This window comes from Rana temporaria, chromosome 4, assembly GCF_905171775.1.
Source record: "Rana temporaria chromosome 4, aRanTem1.1, whole genome shotgun sequence".
Lineage (NCBI taxonomy): Eukaryota > Metazoa > Chordata > Amphibia > Anura > Ranidae > Rana > Rana temporaria.
The window spans coordinates 71,569,055-71,594,277 of record NC_053492.1 but is presented as its reverse complement, the minus strand read 5'-3'; the positions used below and the strand labels follow the sequence as shown (position 1 = coordinate 71,594,277).

Genomic DNA, 25,223 nt, shown 5'->3' with positions numbered 1-25,223 from the left:
CCTAAATGACCTGGTTGCTGGATGTGCTCCAATGTCTCTAGTTATCGGTATAGTTTAGGTGGTTGGTTTTGTGTGTGAGCTTGTTTTATTTCTACCTGTCTGATCCTCACTTTCCCCTGATGAGCGGAAGTTTTCTTTTATCTGTCCTTCTCAGGGAATATCTTATTTTGGATAAAATCATGTCTACACAAAGTCAGCGTTCTGGTGCTTTAACCTTTAGTTTTAGATAGAACACTTTGTTATAACGGATTTTCATGTTTTATTGTTTTTATTTTTCCATGGCGTTTTTAATGTTTTTATAATCCCTAAACGCCTAATGTGTAACTCACCAAATATTTCAGCTAAGGCCTAAGTTAGGCAACCTATGTTAATGTGTATGTATGTGTCAGTTATATCTGTTATTTAAAAAATTGATGTTAAAGTTCCTAAGGGGTAAAGTCTTTCAACTTGTATTTGTCCGTAGTTTGCAGGGAGTTGTGATTGCCTAAAAGAAAAACTAGATTTTTTTATAGACAGAAATTAGTGAAGCTATACAGTCTGCCAAAAAGGTAAGAATGTAGGGCCAGATTCACAAAAGATTCTGTGATCCGCCCGTCGTAACTATGCGGCTGATTCATAGAATCAGTTACGCATAGATAGCCCTAAGATCCGACAGGTGTAATTGACTTACACCGTCGGATCTTAGGATGCAATTCTAGGCCGGCCGCTAGGTGGCGATTCCATTGCGGTCGGCGTAGAATATGCAAATGACTACTTACGCCGATTCACGAACGTCCGCTTTGCCCGTCGCTCTAAATTTACGTTGTTTCCGTAGAGATGCGTCGCGTAAAACTAAGCATGCCCTCTAGGTGGTCTAACCAATGTTAAGTATGGCCGTCGTTCCCGCGTCGAATTTTTACATTTCACGTCGTTTGCGTAAGTTGTCCGTGAATGGCGCTGGACGCCATTTACGTTAACGTCGAAACCAATGACGTCCTTGCGACGTCATTTAGCGCAATGCACGTCGGGTAATTTGACGGATGGAGCATGCGCAGTACGTTCGGCGCGGGAACGCGCCTAATTTAAATGGTGCCCACCCCATTTGAATTAGGCGGGCTTGCGCCGAGCGGATTTACGTTACAACGCCGCAAGTTTACAGGTAAGTGCTTTGTGAATCAGGCACTTACGCTGTAAACCTGCGGTGGTGTAACGTAAATGGGATACGTTACGCCGCCGCTGCGCAACGTATTTGTACCTGAATCTGGCCCCAAGCAATTAACATCTTTAAAACCTGTGCTGGCCCATAACAGGACTGATGATGATGACAGCCTGGCAGAGGGGGTATAGGAGCGTATTTGGCAAAGCGGTTAGGAACACCTATTTAAAGAATAAAACTAAACTTAGCCAAACTTAGGTAATTTTTGTTTTTCTTCAAGTGCCCCCAAAAAATCTGTCTAAAACCAAAATATATTGGCTGCACATACACTTTAAAGTCTGTGTAAGGTTAGATCCAGCCTCATAGTGCTTCAAAGTTTAAATCTTTTCTATTTTAAAATTATAAAGGAACAAAAATGTATTAGAAAATGGCCAGAATTTCCAGCTCACCTCTTATTGACACACTATCGAAAACAAAATCATATGTATTAATGTAATCATAATGTAATGTACTAATGTAATCATATGTATCTTGCAACAATATTACCCTGGCCTCCTTGAAAATGGAAATGGCCAATCAGTGGCTGCTTAAAAAAAGAAACAGAATTATGCTACATGTTTCATGACCTTCCGAGGCTTGTCCTAGCACTTGCCGCCCACAGTAAATATATGTAATTACTTTGAAGTTAAAAACCAGGGTTATATCAGCAGCTAGCTGCCATAACCCCAGTATCGTTATTTACTGTGGCTGATTTTGCATCTGATAAAAGTGGTGCCACAGGTGCATTCACCGCAGGATCACTTTTATAGGCGGCGAGAGAGATGCCCCGGATGTTTCTGAGCTTACCGGAGCCATTGGTACACCCAGAAGCGATCCGGTGCGGCCGATCACTGGGCAGGAAGTCAAGATCGCCCACATTCATCTCTATGCCCTTGGAGGTCTGAAAAGACCTCTGACATTGCTTCTGGTTCTTGGGCATTAACAAAGGACTTTTTTTTATTAAAGTAAAAATGTCATAAAAAAAAACAGTTCTTTTTTTTTTAAAGGTAAATGAAAGATCTGGGGTCTTTTGACCCCAGATCTCTCAATAAAGAGGATCTTTCATGCATATTTCTATTACAAGGGATGTTTACATTCCTTGTAATAAGAATAAAAGTGATACAAAAATAAATAAAGGGACAGTGTGAAAATAAAAAATAAAAAGTAAGATAAATACGATTTTTTTTTTTTTAGAACGTCCCATCCCTCCTTGCTTATGCGCATAAACATAAACATATGTAAGACAAGAGGGAGAGCAGTGCCAATTAAGTGTAGCAGTAAAGGTTTTAATAGGCACAATAAGTAAAGCAACTCACAGGATTGTGGTTGACAATGCTCCTCAGTAAGTGGACAGACCCCACTGTGGGTGGCCAGCTGGCCAGCGTTCCTCCTCGACGGGACAGGATGACTCCCTCTGCAGTGTCGGTGAGCGGCAACACTACCAGGAGGTGTTACGAGAGTCCCAGGTGGATGAGGATCAGGCTGGTGTCGTGGGGGTCACTAACAGTGGGCATGGTGGAACGCCGGACAGCTGGCCACCTATAGTGGGGTCTATACACTTACTGACGAGCATTGTCGACCACAATCCTGAGAGTTGCCTTATTTATTGTGCTTATTAGAACTTTTACTGCTACACTTAGTTGGCGCTGCTCTCCCTCTTGTCTTCTCTGCAGAGTCACTTCTAGCTGCTCTACAGCGGCTGCCACTCAGTTAGCACCTTGGGCTTTCTTCCTTGTGTGACTGTCCTTATTGTGATTCATTTATTTGCTTATCCAACCTAGCGTGTTTGGGTTTGATAGCATCTAGTATGCCAAATTTCTCACCTCTTAAACACATATGTAAGTAGCGACCGCACATGTAAATGGTGTTCAAACCACACATGTGAGGTATTGCTGTGATCGTTAGATTGAGAGCAATAATTCTAGTGCAAAACTTCCTCTGTAACTCTAAACAGGTAATCTGTAAAAAATTTGAAACTATCGCCTATATAGATTTTTAGGTACCGTAGTTTATCGCCATTCCATAAGCGAACGCAATTTTAAAGCATGACATGTTAGGTATCTATTTAATCAGCATAACATCATCTTTCACATTATACAAAAAAAATTGGGGTAACTGTTATGTTTTTTTTTTTTATTCATTAAAGTATTTTTTCTAAAATAATTGTGTTTGAAAGACCACTGCGCAATTACAGTGGGACATAAAATTTTGTAACAATCGCCATTTTATTCTCCAGTTTCTTCGCTAAAAGTATATATAATGGTGGGGGTCTAAGTACGATAATTTTCTAGCAAAAAATACTAATTTAAAATTGTAAAGAAAAGTTCCAGAAAAGGCTTGGTAAGCAAATGGAAACAGTAGCATCAGTGTATAGGTACTCTTGCACATCTAAATTTGATTGTTGATATTTCCGTTGTATCAATTTTAATCTACTCCTCAAGAATCTAAGAACCTATCTTTCTAGTATAATATTGTGATAATATTGTGATTTAAAGTGTGTGTGCAAATCTTTTTTTTCTAGTTTTGGAATTCCTTTTTTTTTTATTTGGCTCACTGGAGAGATTTCCCCTTAAAGTTTTGTTCTGGAGATACAGCAGGACGTGAAGGGAAATTTCTACCAGTTGAGGTGTTTTCCTTTGTTAGAAGAACAGGTGTCATCCATGAAAGATTTACCCTCACCTCTTGCCGTGTTGAAAACCCCAAAACATTTTGTTTTTTCCATCACTTTGATTCTCTGTGACAATGGTCAGTAGGAATACACAGGACACAAAATACAAACTTTGTAATGTAGTAAATCCTTCCTCGGTCTATCCAAAACAAAAGTTTTGGCTTTGAATATACTTTTACCATTTACGTAAGCCCCTTGTGATCATTTACAGTCTAAAAAATATTCTCTACAGATGATAGACCCATGTAAGGGCAGCATAGTAACATTTTCATTTACTGACCCAAGGACTTGTCTGAGTCAATGGCAGGTGAATTAAGAAACCTGTTTTTGGCCAGCTACAGCTCCTATATTGTAGCATCTTTTATTCTAAAGCCGGGTTCACACCTATGCAAATTGAATGTGTGTTTCCCTGCATTCAATTCGCATAGCAGGAGAATGTGACTGGCTCTCTATGGAGGCGGGTCCGGTGTGGTGTGCCGGAAAAACGCGTGCCTTTTTGGTGAGTTTCAGTTTCGATTTCAGCCCAAAATTCAGGCTGAATATGGATCTGAACTGGTGAACCAGCATGCCCCGGACCCCTGCTGTGCACCGCATGCGGCGACAGTGTGAACCCGGACAAAAGCATGCTATAATTTGTATTATTCCATAGCTAAAGTGCCCCCATAGTAGCCTGAACTAAGAGCACAAAACTATACCTGATGATTGCATTTATGTTCAGTCATTACTTTTGGAAATATGCATCACTGGTTTAACGTAATTGATTATTAACAGCAGTAATAAAGGATCTGTGTTATTCTTTGTAATTATTAACATTGGTGTTAATTGTCACACTTTAGCTGTGAAAAAGCACACTTTGTTTTAGAAGAATCCAAAAAAAGAAGCCTCTGGTATTCCACGATGCATCGAAGGACAAAAAGAGACTCCTCTTCATCCTATGATGGAAAAATGGAACATGAGACCCAAAAATTACAACTCAAACGTGAACTTGGCCTGGTTAGTGCTGTGTCACTGATAACTGGCACCATGATTGGTTCTGGTATCTTCATGTCTCCTCAGTGGGTCCTCCATTACATGGGCAGTCCTGGAGCCAGCCTGTTAATATGGGCAGCCTGTGGTGTTCTATCGATGTTAGGTGCCCTTTCCTATGCTGAACTTGGCACTGTCATTAGGGAATCTGGAGGGGAGTACATTTATATTTTACGGAATGTTGGCACCTTACCAGCCTTCCTTATGGCATATACATCAATCATTGTGTTAAGACCAGCTAGCATTGCTGCTATCTCAATTGGTTTTTCAGAATATGTGGTGGCTGCATTCTACCAGGACTGCCCACTGCCTCAAGTAGCGGTGAAGTGCACAGCAGCTGCCTGTATCCTCGTCCTGAGCATCATCAACTGCCTCAATGTAAGGCTTTCTGCTTCTTTGATGAACTTCTTCACAGCTGCCAAGTTGATTGCCCTGTTGATCATAACTGTGGGTGGTATGGTTTTCTTGGCCAAAGGAAACACTCAAGTCTTCCAGAATGCCTTTGAAAATACAGCTGTAGGATTTGGTCCAGTTGGAGTGGCTTTTTATCAAGGACTCTGGTCTTATGATGGATGGAACAATCTGAACCCTGTAATAGAAGAACTGAAAAACCCAGAGGTAAGTTAATGCACCAAACACAATCAATACATAGTACATGCTTGCTAGGGATGAGCTTCGTGTTCGAGTCGAACGTATGTTCGACTCGAACATCGTATGTTCGATCGTTCGTCGAAATACGAAACAAAACGGGTCGTTTGCGCCAAATTCGAGTGACGCGCCACGGCCCATAATTCACTACAGCATTGCGCGCTGATGATTGGCCAAGCATGCTCTATGACCCGCATGCTTGGCCAATCACAGCGCCGTCAGTACAGAGAGCCGTAATTGGCCAAAGCCAGGGTGGCTTTGGCCAATTATGGCTCAGGGGGTTTAGTACACGCCCCACACTATAAAAGGCAGCCTGCAGGTCAGCCTTGTGTAGTGTGTTCCGGCGCTGGTTAGAGATCAGTCAGAGATAGAGAGCGTGTCATTTTTTCTAGGTAGATAGAGCAGGCAGGCAGGCAGGTTAGTCAGTTAATGTTACAGTGTGTAGAGGATATATATACATCCCAGGTGTTGTACATATATTTATACACTGCATAGCTTAGCAAGATCAGTTCTTCCTAATTTACTGGCAGGTAATTGATTGTGCTAGCTGCAGTATTCTCACGTGGTTTATTGCCTGTCTCCTCTGCAGTGTGCACCATAAAGCTACACAGGCCCAGCAGGTACAAAATTTAAAGGCATTTTTCATTTTTTTTTTATTTAAGCATCATGATGATGAAAATTCCTTTAAATGTTGTACCTGCTGGGTGTCTATAGTATGCCTGTGAAAACGTCTTTGAGAAACCGGGTTTTGCCCCAGGGAACATGTATCAATGGAATTTTTTTTTAAAAATGGTCGTTTTTCTGGACCAGTGTGTTTAATGATGCTGCATCATTAAAATCACTGCTCCAGAAAAAACAACAGTTTTTAAAACTTTTTTTCCATTGATACATGTTCCCTGGGGCAAGACCCGGGTTCTCAAAGACGTTTTCCGACAATAACTTGCATATGGGGCTTTAAAATGAGCACTTTTGAATTCGAACATTCGAGTCCCATTGACATCAATGGGGTCCGCTCGAAGGTTCTGGTGCGAACCGAATGCGGGGGTGTTCGGCTCATCCCTAATGCTTTCTAGCAAACTTGCATTTCCAGGGGTTCTGCAGATTATCTGTTAATGAAAGGTGGGACTGCATCAATTTATGGGTAGAACATACAGTACTGTGCAGAAGTTTTTGGCAGGTGTGAAGAAATGTTGTAAACTTAAGAAAGCTTTAAAAAAATAAATCTAAGTGTTTTTATCAAATTACAAAATGCAAAGGGAGTGAAAAGAAATAAAATCAAAATAAAATCAGTATTGATTGGTGTGAATACCCTTTGGCATCAATTCCTACATTTCCACACTTTGTACACTTGCACAATGCCAGGGATGTTGTAGGATTAGAGTCAGTTGTATGATTAATTAATTATACCAAGCAGATGCTAATGATCATTAAAGTTTTTGTATAGTAATTTTTTTAACTTTTACCTATATAATAAGGCTTATCTGTAGGTAAAAAGAATATCTCCTAAACCTGTATGGTTTAGGAAATATTCCCCTCACAATGGGCCGCTGACTTCAGCGGTGCATGCGCCTAGGGGATTCTCGGCTGAAAGCCCGGCAGACGCTGTGCATATTAGCTCATTATGCCTTTTGCCTTATGCCGCATACACACGATCGTTTGTCTGATGAAAACAGACCGATGCACTGTTTTCATCGGACAAACCGATCGTGTGTGGGCCCCATAGTTTTTTTTCCCATCGGGGAAAAAACGTAGAACTTGTTTTAAAATTATCTGATGGTTAAAAAACTGATAGAAAAAAACGATCGTCTGTGGGCAAGTTTCCATCGGTTAAATCGGTTAAATCAGTTAAAAATCCACGCATGCTCAGAATCAAGTCCACGCATGCTCGGAAGCATTGAACTTCTATTTTCTCAGCATGTCGTAGTGTTTTACGTCACCGCGTTCTGACACAAACAGATTTTTAACTGATGGTGTGTAGGCAAGACTGATGAAAGTCAGCTTCATCGGACATCTGTTGAAAAAATCTATTGGTCCGTTTTCATCGGATGAACCGATCGTGTGTACGTGGCATTACAGTTGTACACAAAAAAAAGTGTCAGCGGGTATACAACCGCTTTAATTTCATTTGTATGTTGAAACACAGTCATTACCCGAAACAGAAATACCTGTGTAGGAGGTTTAAAATTAGGTGAGGAACAGTCAAACTCTGCTACTAAGGTGAGGTTGTGGAAGACTTGTGTAACAAATCATGAACCATGGCAAGACTGAGCACAACAACAAGACACAAGGTAGTTATACTGCATCAGCAGAGTCTCTACCAGGCAACGATTTCAAAGCAGACTGGGATTTTTATGATGTGCAGTTCAAGCTTTTTGAAGAAGCACAAAGAAATAGGCAATGTTGAGGACCGCAGACTCAGTGGTCAGCCAAGGAAACTTAATGCAGCATCATGCTTACTTCCCTTCAGGCATGAGCTTCGAGTTCGAGTCGAATGTTCGCCTGTTCGGCGAACAACGAACAATTAGGGGTGTTAGGGGTGTTCACGGCAAATTCGAAAAGCCGCGGAACACCCTGTTAAAGTCTATGGGAGAAATCTAAATTGTTAATTTTAAAGGCTAATATGCAATTTATTGTCCTAAAAAGTGTTTGGAGACCTGTGTCCTGTCCCAGGAAACATGTATCAATGCAAAAGTTTTAAAAACGGACGGTTTTTCAGGAGCAGTGAATTTAATAATGCTAAAAGTGAAACAATAAAAGTGTAATATTACTTTAAATTTCGTACCTAGGGGGGGTGTAAAGTCAGCATGTGAAAAAGCGCATGTTTCCCGTACATAGAACTGGTCTGCACTGTCATTTCTGAAAGAAAAAAAGGCATTTAAAACTGGCTTTGCGGCTCTAATGAATTGTCGGCTCTGGCAATTACAGAGATGATTCATTCATAAAAAATAAAAATAAAAAAGCTGGGGGTCCCCCTAAATTCCATTAACAGGCCCTTCAGGTCTGATATGGATATTAAGGGGAACCCCACCATCAATTTAAAAAAAAATGACGTGGGGTTCCCCCCAAATATCCATACCAGACCCTTCAGGTCTGGTGTGGATTTTAAGGGGAACTCCACCCCAAATTTAAAAAAAATGTCGTGGAGTTCCCCCAAAAATCCACACCAGACCCTTATCTGAGCACGTTAACCTGACCGGCTGCAGAAAAGAGGGGGGGACAGAGTGCGGCCCCCCCCCTCTCCTGAACCGCACCAGGCCACATGCCCTCAACATGGGGAGGATGTCCCCATATTGATGGGGACAAGGGCCTCATCCTCACAACCCTTGCCTGGTGGTTGTGGGGGTCTGCGGGCAGGGGGCTTATCAGAATCTGGAAGACCCCTTTAACAAAGGGGACCCCCAGATCCTGCCCCCCCCTATGTGAATTGGTAATGGGGTACACTGTACCCCTACCATTTCTTGAAGGAAGTGTAAATAGTTAAAAAAAAAAACACAGACACCGTAGAAAAAAATCCTTTATTAAAAAAAAAAAATAATCCAGCGATGTAAATCCACTCTCGGCCCGGCCCCCCGCTCCAACGTTGTCTTCTATCCAGCGACGGATGATCTCTCCAGCGACTGGTGATCAGCGGTCCGGTCCAGCGATGAGAAGATCCAGAGCGCAGCAGGCGAGCTCCTCTCTCCGCTGGACACAGCCCAGCGGAATGACGCGCTGGAGCTGTGACATTTCTTATATAGGGGAAGCGGCCACCCGTCACGTGACCCCGCCACCTCTGAGGCACCCACGTATGTCACTGGGAAAGCCCGGTCTTTCCCGGTCTTTCCCAGTGAGGAGCTCGCCTGCTGCGCTCTGGACGGATGGATCTTCTCATCGCTGGACCGGACCGCTGATCACCCGTCGCTGGAGAGGGAACTCCATCCCAAATGTAAAAAAAAATGGCGTGGAGACATGGCTGCATATGGGGGGGGGACATGGCTGCATATGGGGGGGGAGACATGGCTGCATATGGGGGGGGAGACATGGCTGCATATGGGGGGGAGACATGGCTGCATATGGGGGGGAGACATGGCTGCATATGAGGGGGGAGACATGGCTGCATATGGGGGGGAGACATGGCTGCATATGGGGGGGAGACATGGCTGCATATGGGGGGGAGACATGGCTGCATATGGGGGGGGAGACATGGCTGCATATGGGGGGGAGACATGGCTGCATATGGGGGGGGGAGACATGGCTGCATATGGGGGGGGGAGACGTGGCTGCATATGGGGGGGAGATGTGGCTGCATATGGGGGGGAGACATGGCTGCTTTTGGGGGGGGGGACATGGCTGCATATGGGGGGGACACAAGGCTGCATTTGGCAGGTCCTGACTCCCAGACGCTCGGGGCTAAAAATGTGCTTGGATGTTGCCCCACCTTCTGGAGTCTGCAGCGCCAATGGCGGGACGCGGGACGTGTGACGTCCATCATAGGCGCTGCAGGATCCACGGCGGGAATTACAATTCGGCTGCCGCACGGCTCTCCTCGGCTTCTCTGACTGCCAGTGCCTGCCCTGCTGTGACCGCACACCAACTTAAGGCTGAGGCTGCTAAGGTAGGTGACTCAGTGTGCTGTGGAGCCCTTACTGATCTTCAGTTGACCTAAATGAACATAAAAGCTGCAATACTGTTCACAATAAGAAATTGTTGTTCACAGAATTACAGGTTTGTGATTAGATTGCTAACATTGCCAGTTTGATGTATCCGTAAGGTGTCCTGTGGGGGGAGAAAAACCCTGTATTCGAGTGAGAATTTTTATTTTTGTCCTTGTAGAAAAAATGACAAAAAATACAAAAAAAATCAGCAGTAATAGCAATAGTGGCAATGGTAAACGTCATACATTTATCTCTCTACAAACGTATTGAAGATTTCAAATACTGTGTCATTCCCACTATGTGAATCATATGTACGGTATTTGTCAGGATTTACTGAAGTATGCTAGCCTAGTCATTTTTACCACTTCAGCCCCAGAAGAATCCCCCCCCCCCTCCTGACCAGAGCACGTTTTGCGATTCGGCACTGCGTCGCTTTAACTGACAATTGTGCAGTCGTGGCACGTTGCACCTAAACAATTTTTTTATTTTTTTATTTATTATATGGTTATTTAAATTTTGTTTTTCTGTTCAAAATTAATATAAGCTGTTTCTTGGGTACTGTGCCACATGAGTGTAGTAATGTGTTGTTCAATGGCATTAGTTAATTTTTTTTTGGAGGGGGGCCCCATACAACATTTTGCTATGGGGCCCTGTGATTTCTAGTTACGCCCCTGCTTAAGGGCCTGTTAATGGAATTTGGGGGGACCCCCAGCTTTTTTATTTTATTTTTTATGAATGAATCATCTCTGTAATTGCCAGAGCCGACAATTCATTAGAGCCGCAAGTCCGGTTTTAAATGCCTTTTTTTCTTTCAGAAATGACACTTTTATGCAGGGACAGTTCTATATACGGGAAACATGCGCTTTTTCACATGCTGACTTTACACCCCCCCTAGGTACAAAATTTAAAGTAATATTACACTTTTATTGTTTCACTTTTAGCATTATTAAATTCACTGCTCCTGAAAAAACGCAATTTTTTAAAACTTTTTTTGCATTGATACATGTTTCCTGGGACAGGACCCAGGTCCCCAAACACTTTTTAGGACAATAACTTGCATATTAGCCTTTAAAATTAACACTTTAGATTTCAAATGTTCGAGTCCCATAGACTTTTTTTTTTTTATCTTAATTTTTCTTTATTGTTTTCCAAAGAATAGACATATCTACAGATTTATATGTTTACATGACTATAGTTTACATTGTCTGGTACAGTTACATTATATTTCTACATATAACCAAGCATATATTATTTAAATTCCTTAATTTACCCCATCCCCACCCTCTCTTCTCCCCCCTCCCACCCTCCCTATTAATATTATGAATTTGTTATAAAAAATAGAGGCAGATATCTTGGTCTAGATTGTCTTTTGATTGGTTGACATGGGATAAAATAAAGGGGTAAAAGAAAAAAAAATAGACTGAGAAAGAGAGCGAAAAGAGAGAGAAGGAACACAAGAAGGGAGAAAGGGTCTAATCTCAAAGACCTGGAAAGGGAATCCAGCATATCCAGAACTGGATAGAGCGCTATTGGATTAATTTATCCTTGTCATTCGGCTTTATCATCTACTGGGATAAGGGGAGGGTTTGTGGTCCCCCTATAGAGACTATCTCTCCACGGGTATTCCCATTTCTGTCAGCCAGGGCTCCCACACTCTTCTAAACCTGTTGTAGTTTCCTTGCTTAATAAAGGCCACCCTCTCGCACCAAATCAGAGCATTGATGGTTTCAACCCAGTTCTCGACTGTTGGAGGAACATGCGCTTGCCATCTCTGTGCTATTAGCTTTCGAGCTTGGAAAAGGCACCTAAGCACGCTTTCCAATGCTCCTGCCGGGATTCTATGGTCTTCCGTGTCTCCTAGGAGGCAAGTTCTGGCCTCCGGCTCTAAAGAGGTCTTAAAGATTTTATTAATCCTATTTATCACTTCTATCCAATATCTAAAAAGCTTGGGGCATCTCCAGAACATGTGGATAAAATCCCCTGTTGCTTTGCATCTGGGGCATTCATCATTTGCATTCCAGCCTAGTACAAACATTTTTTTAGGGGTGTGATAGACCCTATACAGTAGGAATAAATGGGACAATCTCTGTGCAGGGGCAATTGACACCAATGTTCCTCTCTGTAAGATTTGGTTCCACTGCTCAGAGGTTAGCAATCCAATGTCTCTTTCCCACCTTTCTCGGCTTTTAGAGACCCCGGTTTGACTTATGGCTTTAGCCCCCAATTTCCCGTACAGTACAGAGATTTGACCTTTTGTAATGTTAGTCTGAATCATTTTAAGGAGCGCAGGGGTATGGGTCCTAACCATCGGATGGATCTTAAACTGGGTTTGGAGGGCGTGCCTGACTTGTAAATAATTAAAGAATGTTTTGTTTGGTATGTTGAATTCACCCCTCAATTTCGAAAACGTTTTAATTAAGTTTCCCTCATACAAGTGTAATACCCGTGTTATCCCCTGATTCTCCCAGATCTTAGGGATTTCGATATCTTTGAGTTCTGTCAAATTTTCATTGTGCCCAAGGGGGGCATACTCAGTTACACCAGTATATCCCAGCAAAGCTTTAGTAGTTTGCCACACCTTGTTGATTAGCTTTACAGTTGGGCACTGATGATGAAATGAGTTTGCCTCCAGGGCTTCTATTAGGATTTTATGTGGGGACCTTAATAGGATTAATCTAAAGTCGTTATTACCCGGATTTTGAATACCACAACCCACCATGTGTTGCAACTGAGATGCCAAAAAATATGTTCTAGGGTGTGGGACCGCCATCCCCCCCTCCTTCACCGGGAGCTGCATAGTCTGCAGTCTAATTCTGGCCTGGCCTCCCTTCCACATTAACTCCCTGAATAGTGTTTCCATTCGTTTGAACCATATTTGGTTCACCCAAATTGGAGAGTTGTGGAGAACATATAATATCTGGGGCAGCCAGATCATTTTTATCAGGTTGCATCTCCCAGCTACAGAGAGGGGGAAGCGGCCCCAGACATCCTTCTTTAATCTCAGTCTCAACAATAGTGGAGCTATATTATTGGTGGTGTACTCCTTAACTTCACTAGTGATCCAAACCCCCAAATATTTCAATTTTGTTGATATTTTCAGCTGGGGCATTTCGGCAATTGTCTGATCCCCCAACGGATCTAATGGGAGTAGGGCCGACTTATCCCAATTAACACTTAGCCCCGAGAATCTTCCAAACTCCTTAACCATTTGGACCACTGTAATCAGCGAACTATCCACATTTCCTATAAAAAACAGGACGTCGTCCGCAAAAAGCGATATCTTGTCCTCCTCTATACCTCTTCTAAACCCTTGTATGTCTTTATTTAATCTGGTTTTGATAGCAAGAGGTTCCATAGCAAGTGCGAACAGAAGCGGTGAAAGGGGACAGCCCTGTCTCGTCCCTCTCTCGAGCTCAAATATATCTGAGACTTCACCGTTAATTTTAATTTTTGCTCGTGGTTCGCTGTATAGGAGTTTGACCCACTTAATAAATGTTGGGCCAAATCCAAAGCTTTCTAATACCTTCCATAGGTATGGCCACTCGATGCTATCAAAAGCTTTAGCGGCGTCTAAAGCCAACAGAGCTCTAGGGCCCTCATTGTCAATGGGAATCTGTATATTTAAGAAGGCTCTTCTGATGTTTTTGCTAGTTGACCTGTTTGGGATGAATCCTGATTGATCAGAGTGGATAAGGCTCTCAATACACCCTTTTAAGCGATCTGCCAGTACTTTGGCAAGGATTTTTGCATCTGTACAGAGCAATGATATTGGGCGGTAGGAAATCGGGTCTAGTTTATCCTTTCCCTCTTTATGGATTACAACAATCGTTGCCTCCATCATGGAGGAGGGAAGCTGCCCTTCCAAAAAAGCACTTTTCAATGTCTGAAGCAATTCTGGTAGCAAAGCTTCACCAAAGCGCCTATAGATCTCTATTGGGAGCCCGTCCGGGCCGGGTGATTTGTGGCTGGACATCCCCGCTACTGCCAACTGTAGTTCTTCCAATGTAACTGGAGAATCCAACTTTTCCCTATCTTTATCTGACAGTGTTGGAGCTGGAATTCCCTGGAAGAAGGTTTCCATTCCTTCGTTTCCTCCCCTTGATTTATAGAGAGATTTATAAAAGCCGTGGAATATTTGTCTTATCTCACTACCATCTGTAGAAATATCACCTGTTAAGAACCTAATTGCCAAAATATTTGAAGAGGGGGAGTTGGCCCGAGTCAGCAAGGACAAGACTCGCCCCACTTTCTCCCCCTCCCCAAATTGGGTTTGTCTTTGAAATATTCGATGGTTCTCTGCCTTTCTCATAGTAGCCATTTTATAGACCTTCTGTTTGTCGAGCCACTCTCTTTGCCTGCTTGGGGACGGGGTCTCAATATATCTTTGTTCAGCTAGCATCACTTCACTTCTAAGATCCTCCTCCCATGTCCTAGACTCTCTCTGTACTCTTGCCACTCTCTGGATCAGCAAACCCCTCAAGTAAGCCTTCAGCGAATCCCAGACCACTCCAGGCTTTGCAGAGCCTGTGTTTATTTCGACATATTCTTTCAAGCTATTTAACAGCTCCTGTGAGTCTCCCAACAGCTCAAGCCAGTATGGACTAATTTTCCACTCTCTTAGAGAGGTGTTCTTACTCCTCCTAATCACTAAGTCCAATGGTGAGTGGTCTGAGATTCCCCTTGGCCCATATTCTATCTTCTCAACCATGCCCAGAGCCAACTCGTTTCCCAAGGCCATGTCGATTCTGGACAAAGTAGCATGGGAGCTAGATAGACAAGAATACTGTCGGATACAAGGATGTCGAGTACGCCAAATGTCCTTTAATCCCATCTCATCCAGAAAATGGGCCAGTCGGCTCCCTTGTTCCATATTTGGATCGTATGTCGAGGGGAATCTATCATAGGCTCTGTCTAGCACTTCATTATAGTCACCCACTGCTATTAAGGGAATGTCAGTTTTGTCCAACATAAATTCCACTAATTTCTGTAAGACATCAAACTTAAATGGGGGGGGGATATAAATATTGGCAATAATATACTGTTTATTTTCAATAGAGCAGGCCAGGAACACATACTGCCCCTGCTCATCTATCGAACTTCTCTCACATGTAAATGGCACACCTTTCCCCACCATTATGCTCACTCCTCTCGAATATGAGGAGTGTACAGAATGGTAGCGAAACGGGAATTTTCGTAGACCCAGCTGGGTCATCGTGTCCTTGGTCAGGTGTGTCTCCTGTAAGCAGAGTATCCCTGGCCCCCTTCCCTCCATTGAAGCCAGCACCAGTGCTTTCTTAGTGGGGTCCCCTAGCCCTCGTACGTTCCAAGATTTAATCCTCAAAGCCATGGACTAAATAAAGTAGCAATGACATAAAATAGGATAGCATAGCATAGAGCAACCAATTTTTTCTCATCCCCTTCTCTCTCCCCTTCCCCATCTCTCTGCCACTTATCAAAACCAAGACCTCTCCTCTCCTCTATGATGACCAAGATACCTCTTTCCCCCAAAATTCCCTCCCACTTTTCCACTCCCCCCTCCCAACCTCCCCCCTCCCCAATCCCCCCTCCCCCCTGCCCACCTGGGCTTCCCCATAGGGCTTCACCTGTGACCTCACCACCCTCACCTAACCGCGACCATCCTCCCATTCTCACACTTATTCACCTCTCTCCCTCAGCAGAGGAGCGAGAGCCTCTCATCTCCCCCCCCCATCCCCCAGTCAAATTCAAATTCCGAGCCTCCATCTCTCAGGGCCGAAAAAGAGAATATCTGCCTTCCCCCCCTCCCCAAAAAAAAGAAAAAAAAAGAGAAGAAAAGAAAGAGAAAAAATAAATAAATAAATAAATAAATAAAAAGGGGGGGGAAATAAAGAAAGGAGGAAGGAGAAGAGGGACTCCACAGTTGTTCAAATTAGTCCAATTTACCCAACCTACATAATTGGAATCATTAGCGTAATAAAAGTGAACATAGTACACCCCCACCCCCCAGTTAGTTGGGTAAACCAATTATCCGTGTATGTGGTAGCTCAGGCAGACTGGAACCTCTAATAATATATGAATAAGCATAATACAACTATAAAAGTGTCAATAAAGTGTCAATCAATTCAAAGCAACACCCTCTATACCCCAAATACCCCCCATCCCCTTATAGAAAACGAAGGGTCCCCCTCCTTCTCCCCTCCCCCACCACCTACCCCCTCTCCCTCTCCCTAAAGCAAGAAGAGAAAGCCTCAAAGTGGAATATTTAGTGTCATTAATCTTATAGTGCAAGTTTCCTTGTATACCCAATTGAACTATATATAGAAAAAAAAAAAAAAATGTCAGCTAATTGTCTGTAAATATACAGACTTAAAGACTTAAACAGTTTGGGATCATTAGCAATTTGCATATGAACGTTGTGTGACTATATAAGTAACAGTGAGTGACAATAAGTACGTATCACACCCTCCCTAAAGAAAAAAAAAAAAAAAAAAAAAAAAAATTCTCTTCCTCTTATTACCCCCCCCCAAAAGAAAAGGATTTCAATATAATATATATTTTCATTGCCTTCAGAAACCTCCCCCTCCCCCCCTCCCCTCTCCACTTCTAAAAAAAAAAAAACCCAAACCCCCCCCCCCCGAATAGTGAGTCATTATAGTGTTATTATTCTGTAATGTTATTCTCCTTGTGTAATCGATCAAATTGTGAAAAAAAAGAAAAAAAAAAGGGGAAAAAAAAAAGGGGAAAAAAAACAAAAAAAAAAAAAAAAAAACACCCCCCCCCCCCCACAAAATAGTGAGTCTTTATAGTGTTGTTCATCTTATAGTGTTTTTTTCCCTTGTGTAGGCAATCAAGTTGTGAGAGAGAAAAAAAAAAAAAAAAAAGGGGGAAATTATTTTGGTAGCATAGCTACTACCTTAAAAAAAGAAAAGAAAAAGAAAATGTCCCTCCAAAAAAAAGGGGGAAGACATATAGTTATGTTGTATTGATGTCTAGAGATCCTTGCTGTTTGCCTCCAGCCATTGTACCACCTCTGCCGGTGAGTTGAAAAAAAAGGTTCGGCCCAAGGCTGTAACCCGTAAACGGGCCGGGTACTGTAAGGCGTAGACCACCTTATGTTGCTGTAGGGTGCGCTTTATTTGCGTAAATTCCGCTCTGCGTTTTTGTAGGTCTGGAGAGAAGTCGGGGTAAAATGAAATTCTTACTCCGTTGTACGTAATATCTCCCCTTTCCCTGGCTTTTTGTAGAAGAGTGACTTTATCGCCATAGTAGAAGAGCTTAAAAAGTAGTGATCTAGGGCGCCCTCCTTCCTGCGGGGGTTTGAAAGGAACTCGATGGGCCCTCTCAATGGAAAAAAAGGGCGAGAAAGTGTCAGGGCCAAAAATTTCCCTGAGCCAGCCCTCTATGAAGAATATAGTGTTGGGCCCCTCACTCCGTTCCGGAAGACCAATCACTCGAACGTTATTTCTTCGAAGTCTGTTCTCGATTTCATCTAGTTTGGCTGCTTGTTGGTTTGTTTTCTCCTGTAGTTCCCAGAGTTCCTTCTCAAACGGATATAGGGTGTCCTCTACCGTACTAACTCGTTCTTCCAGGGTAGTGACTCGTTCGACAGTCTTGCGCATGTCTTGATGAATTGAAGAAAGTTCGTCCCTCAGGCTCTTTAGCTGGTTGTCGAAGCCTACCATGAATTCCTTACAATCATTGACAGCCCGCAGAACATCCTTCAATGTGGGCTCATCTACTGGTTCAGGACTGGGTAGGGTGGTAAGATCTGATATCGCAGGCGCAGCCAATGCAGTTCCGTGTACCTCCCCCCCAGGTCCTTTAGCGGTCTGGGCCTTAGTCGCAGTTGAGTTTGTGGGGTTAGTTGATTTAAGGACCCCCGACCCCTGACTTTTCCTAACAGCCGATGATCCTACAGGACCCTTGGTATGTGTAGCTGATGGCGATAGGCCTCCTTTTATAGGCGATTGGGATACAGGCTGAGAGGGGTGAAAAAAGCGCTCCAGCTTAGCTGCTGCAGCCTGGCTACCCTTTTCCTTTCCCTTAGCGGACCGTGTGGTAGGGGCTCCCTCTGAGTGTTGCTGATCCTCAGGCCCACGTTTATTGGTCATGGTGAACATGGGGACGAAAAAAAACACAAAGCAAAACGTCTCACCAGTAATGGAGAAAAAAAAAGGGGGGGGGGGTAAATCTCCTAGCAGCACCTCAGTCCTGTCAGTACTGTCAGGGACCCCCCTATCCTAATAGTCTATGATAGTCTATATGGGAGCGCAATCCCCCTTTGGGGTAAAGTAGCCTGCAGGTTATGGAAGTTATAGTTCTTGTGATGTAGCATATGCCCCATATACACTAACCATCACTCTATGCAAATAGCAAAATCAGTTGATTTTTATAGATTCTCATAGAACATTTAAGTCCGCTCCTCCCTTTTCTCTCCCCCCTCCTTGAAAGGTAACCAGATCCACTATCCTCGTTCCTCTACAGATACCAGTCTATTGGAAATAGAAAGAGGTAACACAGGGATTCAACAAAGTCTCAATACCAGGGAATAGAGCAGCCACCAGGGAGCCTTAAATGGCTATACCTGCATATTGGAGCAGTCTCCTTACCGGTACCTCCGTAAACAGTGTCCCGGTCCTCTGTGGTCTCCTCTATCCCCTCCGGTTGTACCACTGATGGGGCCCGTCGCCTCCCTCCGGCTCTCCAGTCCGTCTCTCCAGCTCCGACCAGCGTGTCAGCAAAAACCCCCCTCGCGAGATCCCATAGTCTCGCGATATCTCGGGAGCGGCGTCGGGGAAACTCCAGTCCCACACTTCTCTCCTGCACAGTGCGATGCAGCTCCGACCGAGCAGACCCACGGGCGCACAGCTAGGAAGCAGTCAGGGGACCCGCTCGCTGCCCGGCACCCAGCAGCCACAATATTCCTCCTTCAACTCCGGTCAGTCAAACACAGTCCAAGGCGGGAGGTAGAAGGCAGTTTTTTAAGATGGTGACCTCCAGGGACAAAGGTCCATTATTAGATGCAGTGGTTCTCACACGGGAACGGGGAGGTGCGGAGGCTCTCACACTCTCATGCTTCCACCACTCTCGCTCTCACTCCCTCATGCATCCGGTCACGCCCCCATCCATTAGTCCCATAGACTTTAACGGGGTTCTAAAGTTCACAAAAAAACTCATCATAGTGTAAAATCCTCAAAAAATGTATTGAATATCGGCATCTAACGTGTTAAAAATACATTATGATTGAATAGTCATATGTAACCCGACTGGAAGTGACTGAACACACAAACGACCCTACACTAGCATAGATAGTGGTCACTGCCCCTGGTACAGCGTGCGTTCCACTGTCTGGGCCGGTAGAGACGTGTCAGGCATTCAGCTGGATGCGTTTCGTCATCTATGTGTGACGTTATCAAAAGCAGTATGTAACCAGTCAGGTTACATACTACCAGATCAGACAGTGGAAAGCACACAAAAGTGAGTGCACCCCTCACATTTTTGTAAATATTTTATTATATCTTTTCATGTGACAACACTGAAGAAATGACACTTTGCTACAATGTAAAGTAGTGAGTGTACAGCTTGTATAACAGTGTACAATTGCTGTCCCCTCAATATAACTCAACGCACACCCATTAATGTCTAAGCCGCTGACAACAAAAGTGAGTACACCCCTAAGTGAAAATTTCCAAATTGGGCCCAAAGTGTCAATATTTTGTGTGGTCCCCATTATTTTCCAGCACTGGCTTAACACTCTTGTGCATGAAGTTCCCCAGCGCTTCAGAGGCTGCCACTGGAATCCTCTTCCACTCCTCCGTGACAACGTCACAGAGCTTGTAGATGTTTGAGACCTTGCGCCTTCCATTTCATGATGCCCCATAGTCTGGAGACATGCTTGGCCAGTCCATCACCTTTACCATCAGCTTCTTGAGCAAGGCAGTGGTCATGTTGGAGGTGTGTTTAGGGTCAATATCATGTTGGAATACTGCCCTGTGGCCCAGTCTCCATAAGGAGGGGATCATGCTCTGCTTCAGTATGTCACAGTACATGTTGGCATTCATGGTTCCCTCAATAAACTGTAGCTCCCCAGTGCAGGCAGCACTCATGCAGCCGCATACCATGACACTCCCACCACCATGCTTGACTGTAGGCAAGACACACTTCTCTTTGTACTCCTCACCTGGTTGCTGCCACACACCCTTGACACCATCTGAACCAAGTAAGTTTATCTTGGTCTCATCAGACCACAGGACATGGTTGCGGTAATCCATGTCCTTAGTCTGCTGGTCTTCAGCAAACTGTTTGTGGGCTTTCTTGTGCTTCATCTTTAGAAGAGGCTACCTTCTGGGACGACTGCCATACAGACCAATTTGATGCAGTGTCAGGCTGACCCCCCTCTCCTTCAACCTCTGCAGCAATGCATATGTTTATTGCCCAAAGACAACCTCTGGATATGACGCTGAGCATGTGTACTCAACTTCTTTGGTTGACCATGGCGAAGGCCTGTTTTGAATGGAACCTGTCCTGTTTAACCGCTGTATGGTCTTGGCCACCATGCTGCAGCTCAGTTTCAGGGTCTTGCCAATCTCCTTATAGCCTATGCCATCTTTATGTAGAGCAACAATTCTTTTTTTCAGATCCTTAGAGAGTTCTTTGCCATGAGGTGTCATGTTGAACTTCCACTGACCAGTAGGAGAGAGTGAAAGCGATAACACCAAATTTAACACACCTGCTCCCTATTCACAACTGAGACCTTGTAACACTTAGGCCTTGTACTCACGACCGGATCTGTGCGCTGAAAACTGTCTGCCGGACAGTTTCCGGCGTACAAGGCTGATTTTTGTTTGGTTACGCTGGCTTGTACACACCAGCGGACCAAATTACCGTCGTACCGGAACGCGTGCACGTAAACCACGTACGACGTCACTATAAAGGGGAAGACCAAACTTAATGGCGCCGCCCTCTGTTCCTCTTTTGCTAGTTACGGGTTTGCTCGTGTTAGTGAAGGTTTGGTTAGAGCTGATTCGCGCTTCTCGGTCTCCAGGCTTTGACAGCGTGTATTCACGGGTTCAGTGCGTGTGCTTGCGGTAACGTAGTTGTCATTCGGCTATAGGCTAGCAGGTTGTTTCTGCTTTTGCAGTTGCATCCTGTGCGCTCGTATCTGTTTGTCACGCGTTCGTCGCAGGTAGTGCTGGATTTGCGAGTGCTTTCTGTTTGAGTGTGTTCTTGACTGACCAGCCGGCCGGTTTGAAGCCATGATGGAGCAGCAGCGTCAATTTTCGCGAGTTGGTGCTGTTTATGGGATGGCTGCTGGATATGTTCATTATTCCAGTACTTTGGCCAGAAACAGGGGGCGGAGGCGTTTCTGGACCAAGAATTGGTTGCGCCAGCGTGACCAGTTCTCACATATGCCTCTGCTTAGGGAAATCCAGGAGAATAATCCTAATGACTTTAGGAACTTTCTCCGCATGACGGACCCCGTATTCAACAGTCTGCTGGATCTTCTGTCCCCCTATATCACGAGGCAGGACACTGTGATGCGCCAAGCCATCACGGCCGAGCAGAGGCTTATTGCCACGTTGCGGTACCTGGCGACTGGGAGGAGCCTGCAGGACCTCAAGTTCTCGACAGGCATCTCTCCGCAGGCGCTTGGGGTCATCATACCGGACACGTGTGCTGCCATCATCAAAGTTCTGCATGAGGAGTATATTAAGGTAAGTTTCCTGGCTGTAATAATGTGGCCAACTAACTTTATTTTTAAATTCCCAGATATGCTGTGTGTTTAACTAACGTTGCCTTTTCTCCCTATGCATGTTGATATAAGCTTTACATGTTTTATTCTTGGCCTACCTGCATATTTGTCCCTGACCCAATATTAACCTGTCCAGCATGCTATCCTAGGGACAAACCCACCTTGCCATTTTTTCAAACACGACTTTTTGGTTTTTTTGTCCCCCCCCCCCCTTCAAACTTTTTTATTCCCCATCAGAGGGCTGTGGAGTCTCTTAATTAAGTGGCCCTATATATTTCATTCCCCAAATTCTCCCTGCACATTTTTCAAATGCAATTTTAATACTGTGAAGTTTCACAAGGATGCTTGTAGGATGTTTATGTGCCAAAGTACTAAATCTCTTTTTTTGTTTGTCCCCACAGCTACCCTCCACACCACAGGAATGGCAGTCTGTGGCTTCCCAATTTGCCCAGCGGTGGGATTTTCCTAACTGCGGTGGAGCAATAGATGGGAAACACGTCCGCATTGTGCCCCCACCCCACTCGGGGTCCTACTATTATAATTACAAGGGTTATCATAGTATTGTGTTGATGGCGGTGGTGTCGGCACAGTATGAGTTTCTATATGTGGACGTGGGAAAGAATGGCCGGATGTCTGATGGGGGAGTGTTCGCACGGACTGATTTCTATGATCGTCTCCAAGCTGGTGGTCTGGCATTGCCACCAGATGAAGAGAATGTGGAAGGACTTCCGTTTGTGTTCCTAGCGGACGAGGCTTTCGGGCTTGGTCCTCACCTCATGCGGCCTTTTCCCCAGAGGACCCTCACCTCAGAGAGGAGTGTGTTTAATTTTCGGTTGGCCAGGGCTCGGAGGGTAGTCGAGAATGCCTTTGGGATACTCACCAACCGGTTCCGCCTGTTCAGGACATCGATACATCTGGCGGAATATAAATTGGACACCGTTGTATTTGCCTGCTGCATTTTGCACAACTTTTTACGCAGGCACTCCCAGACGTACCTACCCGACATCGGTTCTGAGGCAAGACTACCCTCAGATCCCCTTCCCGGGCTGGACACTGGTCGCGCTGGCTTGGCCCCCCAATCAGCTCGTGAGGTACGCGACAAATATGTTGAGTACTTCATGGGTCGGGGGGCCATTGCTATGCCAGATCATATTTCTTTCTAATTTGGCCCCCAAAGAAAGGAATATTCTCACAACTAATAAATAATTAGACCATTGGACTTTATACAGTTGTTTGTCATTAATGCTTTTTCTCTTTTTATCTGTCTTCCTGGTTTTCAAACTAACTTCTGCAATTTTAGTTCATAATTGATTTCTCCACTTTTAGTAAATAACCACATTTTGCACAGTATTCACTCATCTACAAACAGGGTATTGAGTCTAGAAATAAGAAGCAACTCCATTTTAAAATTTTGAGGTCAAGTGTTTTAATTTTTGCTTGTTCATGACCACAAAAATTCTTTTAGATTTTTTTCATTACTCCCTGCTTTTGTACTTAGGAGTCTACAATATTTTTTGGACTTTTTTTTTTTTTTTTTTCAGGTAATTCAACCAAAAATATTATCAAGATTATACATTTTTCACAGTTTTGTTTATCAAATATAGTTCGATTTATTGTTTACATATATATATATATATATAGAATATTTTTGGTGGGGTGTTTACCGCCTTTGTATTTTTTCTTCTCGGCATATTTTTTTTTTTTTCCATTTTTTTGTGTGTTTTTAAATACGAATATTTGTTGGGGAGATTTAGGAGTCAAATCTCGACTTCACTAAATTCAGTGATTAGAGAGATTTATAATTCTATATATATATATATATTTTATTTTTTTGGGTGTTTATTCTTTATGGTCTAAACTTTATAGTATCCAAAAATGTACAACATGGACAAAAAAAAAAAATTAAAACTTATAAAAATATCAAATTTCACAACAGCAGTCAGTCATGGTGTGCTTTCACACTGGAACACGCCAAAATTTGAAGATACACACATTCAGTGCAAACTCGCCAAATGTCATTGGTTCAACAGACAAATGGCCACATGTGCTATCTGACATCATGGGTGATCAATGTCTGTGTTTTGTGGGAGCAAACCCTTCCTCTCAACTACTTGAGGATGTAGGAGGGGGTTGGACCCACAAAGCACAAACACTAGATATTCTGTGATGGCAGATAGCACATGTTGGCACACTGTGTGTGTATCTTCAAATTTTGGCGTATTCATTATTAAAACAGTAAAAATGTTTGTGGGGGCGGGGGATGGGCGGGGGGTGTTTCAGTCTTTGACACGGCCCATCATGTCAATAATATTTTTAAAATTAGATTCGATGACCATCATTCTTTGCCGCATATTGTCCATTTCCGTGCTGCATTCCAAAAGGACATTTGTTACATTCTGTTCCATGACAACCATCCTTTCACGCATATTGTGCATTTCAGTGCTGCACTCCATTACCTGTTGAATAATTATAGCAGCACTTGCACGTGAAAATATTGACACACCATCCTCCTCCCCTAAAAAATAAAAAAATGGGCATTCAAAATTTTTTTATTTGATGAGGCCTATCTACATATGTTTTATTTAAATCAAGCTAGGGTGACACTGACCTGATGGGCTTCTCCTTTCCACCTCTTCGACATCTTCTATCACTCCTCCTTCTTCCACCACCTCCCCATCATCTTCTATCACTCCTCCTTCTTCCACCACTTCCCCATCATCTTCGACTCCTCCTTCATCCATCAATCCACCTTCTTTCAATTCGCCAAATTGTTCTTCCGCCACTTGCCCTTCATCTGCTAGAAATTCTAAGTCCAAAATTACTTCTTCCTCCTCTCTTCCTTCCTCCTTTCTTCCTTCCTCCTCTCCTTCCACATCCTCTTCTCCTTCCACATCCTCTTCTCCTTCCACATCCTCTTCTCCTTCCACATCCTCTTCTCCCTCCACATCCTCTTCTCCTTCCACATCCTCCTCCTCCTCCACATGTCGAGATGGAAGATTTTGGCCTTGTCTGGCCCTCTCTGCCTCCTCCAAATGCTGGCGACTTCTTTCCCCTTAAATAACAACAAAAAAAATGTAGACTCATCAGCACACAGATATTGGAGAGCATAAATCGCACACATTGCTTAGAAGAGGCTTTCATTTAGTTACTTTTATCTTTCACCAAACCTACATTTTGGAATTACTTCTATGGCAAGCTCTGATCCTGCCCCTTTTTAGCAAAGTGACACACATGGATGTCCCCCCTAAACTGTATTTCTGGGAGACCCTACCAAAACCCATTTTTGATTTGGGGAGACACAGGTGCTCTGCATTGCAGATGTGAAAACATCTGCTTTATTAC

General features: G+C 43.7%; 1 protein-coding gene across 2 annotated transcripts in view; it reads left to right on the top strand.

Annotated features, from left to right (window-relative positions):
• The first annotated feature begins 4,684 nt into the window (after window positions 1-4,684).
• Window positions 4,685-25,223, top strand: part of LOC120936296 (b(0,+)-type amino acid transporter 1-like) — a 51,899-nt gene continuing 31,360 nt past the window's right edge. For both annotated transcript variants that reach the window (XM_040348537.1, XM_040348536.1), the window contains exon 1: window positions 4,685-5,486. In XM_040348537.1, coding sequence (XP_040204471.1) covers window positions 4,740-5,486 — 747 coding nt within the window. In that variant the 5' untranslated portion in view covers window positions 4,685-4,739. The remainder of the gene's footprint in view (window positions 5,487-25,223) is intronic.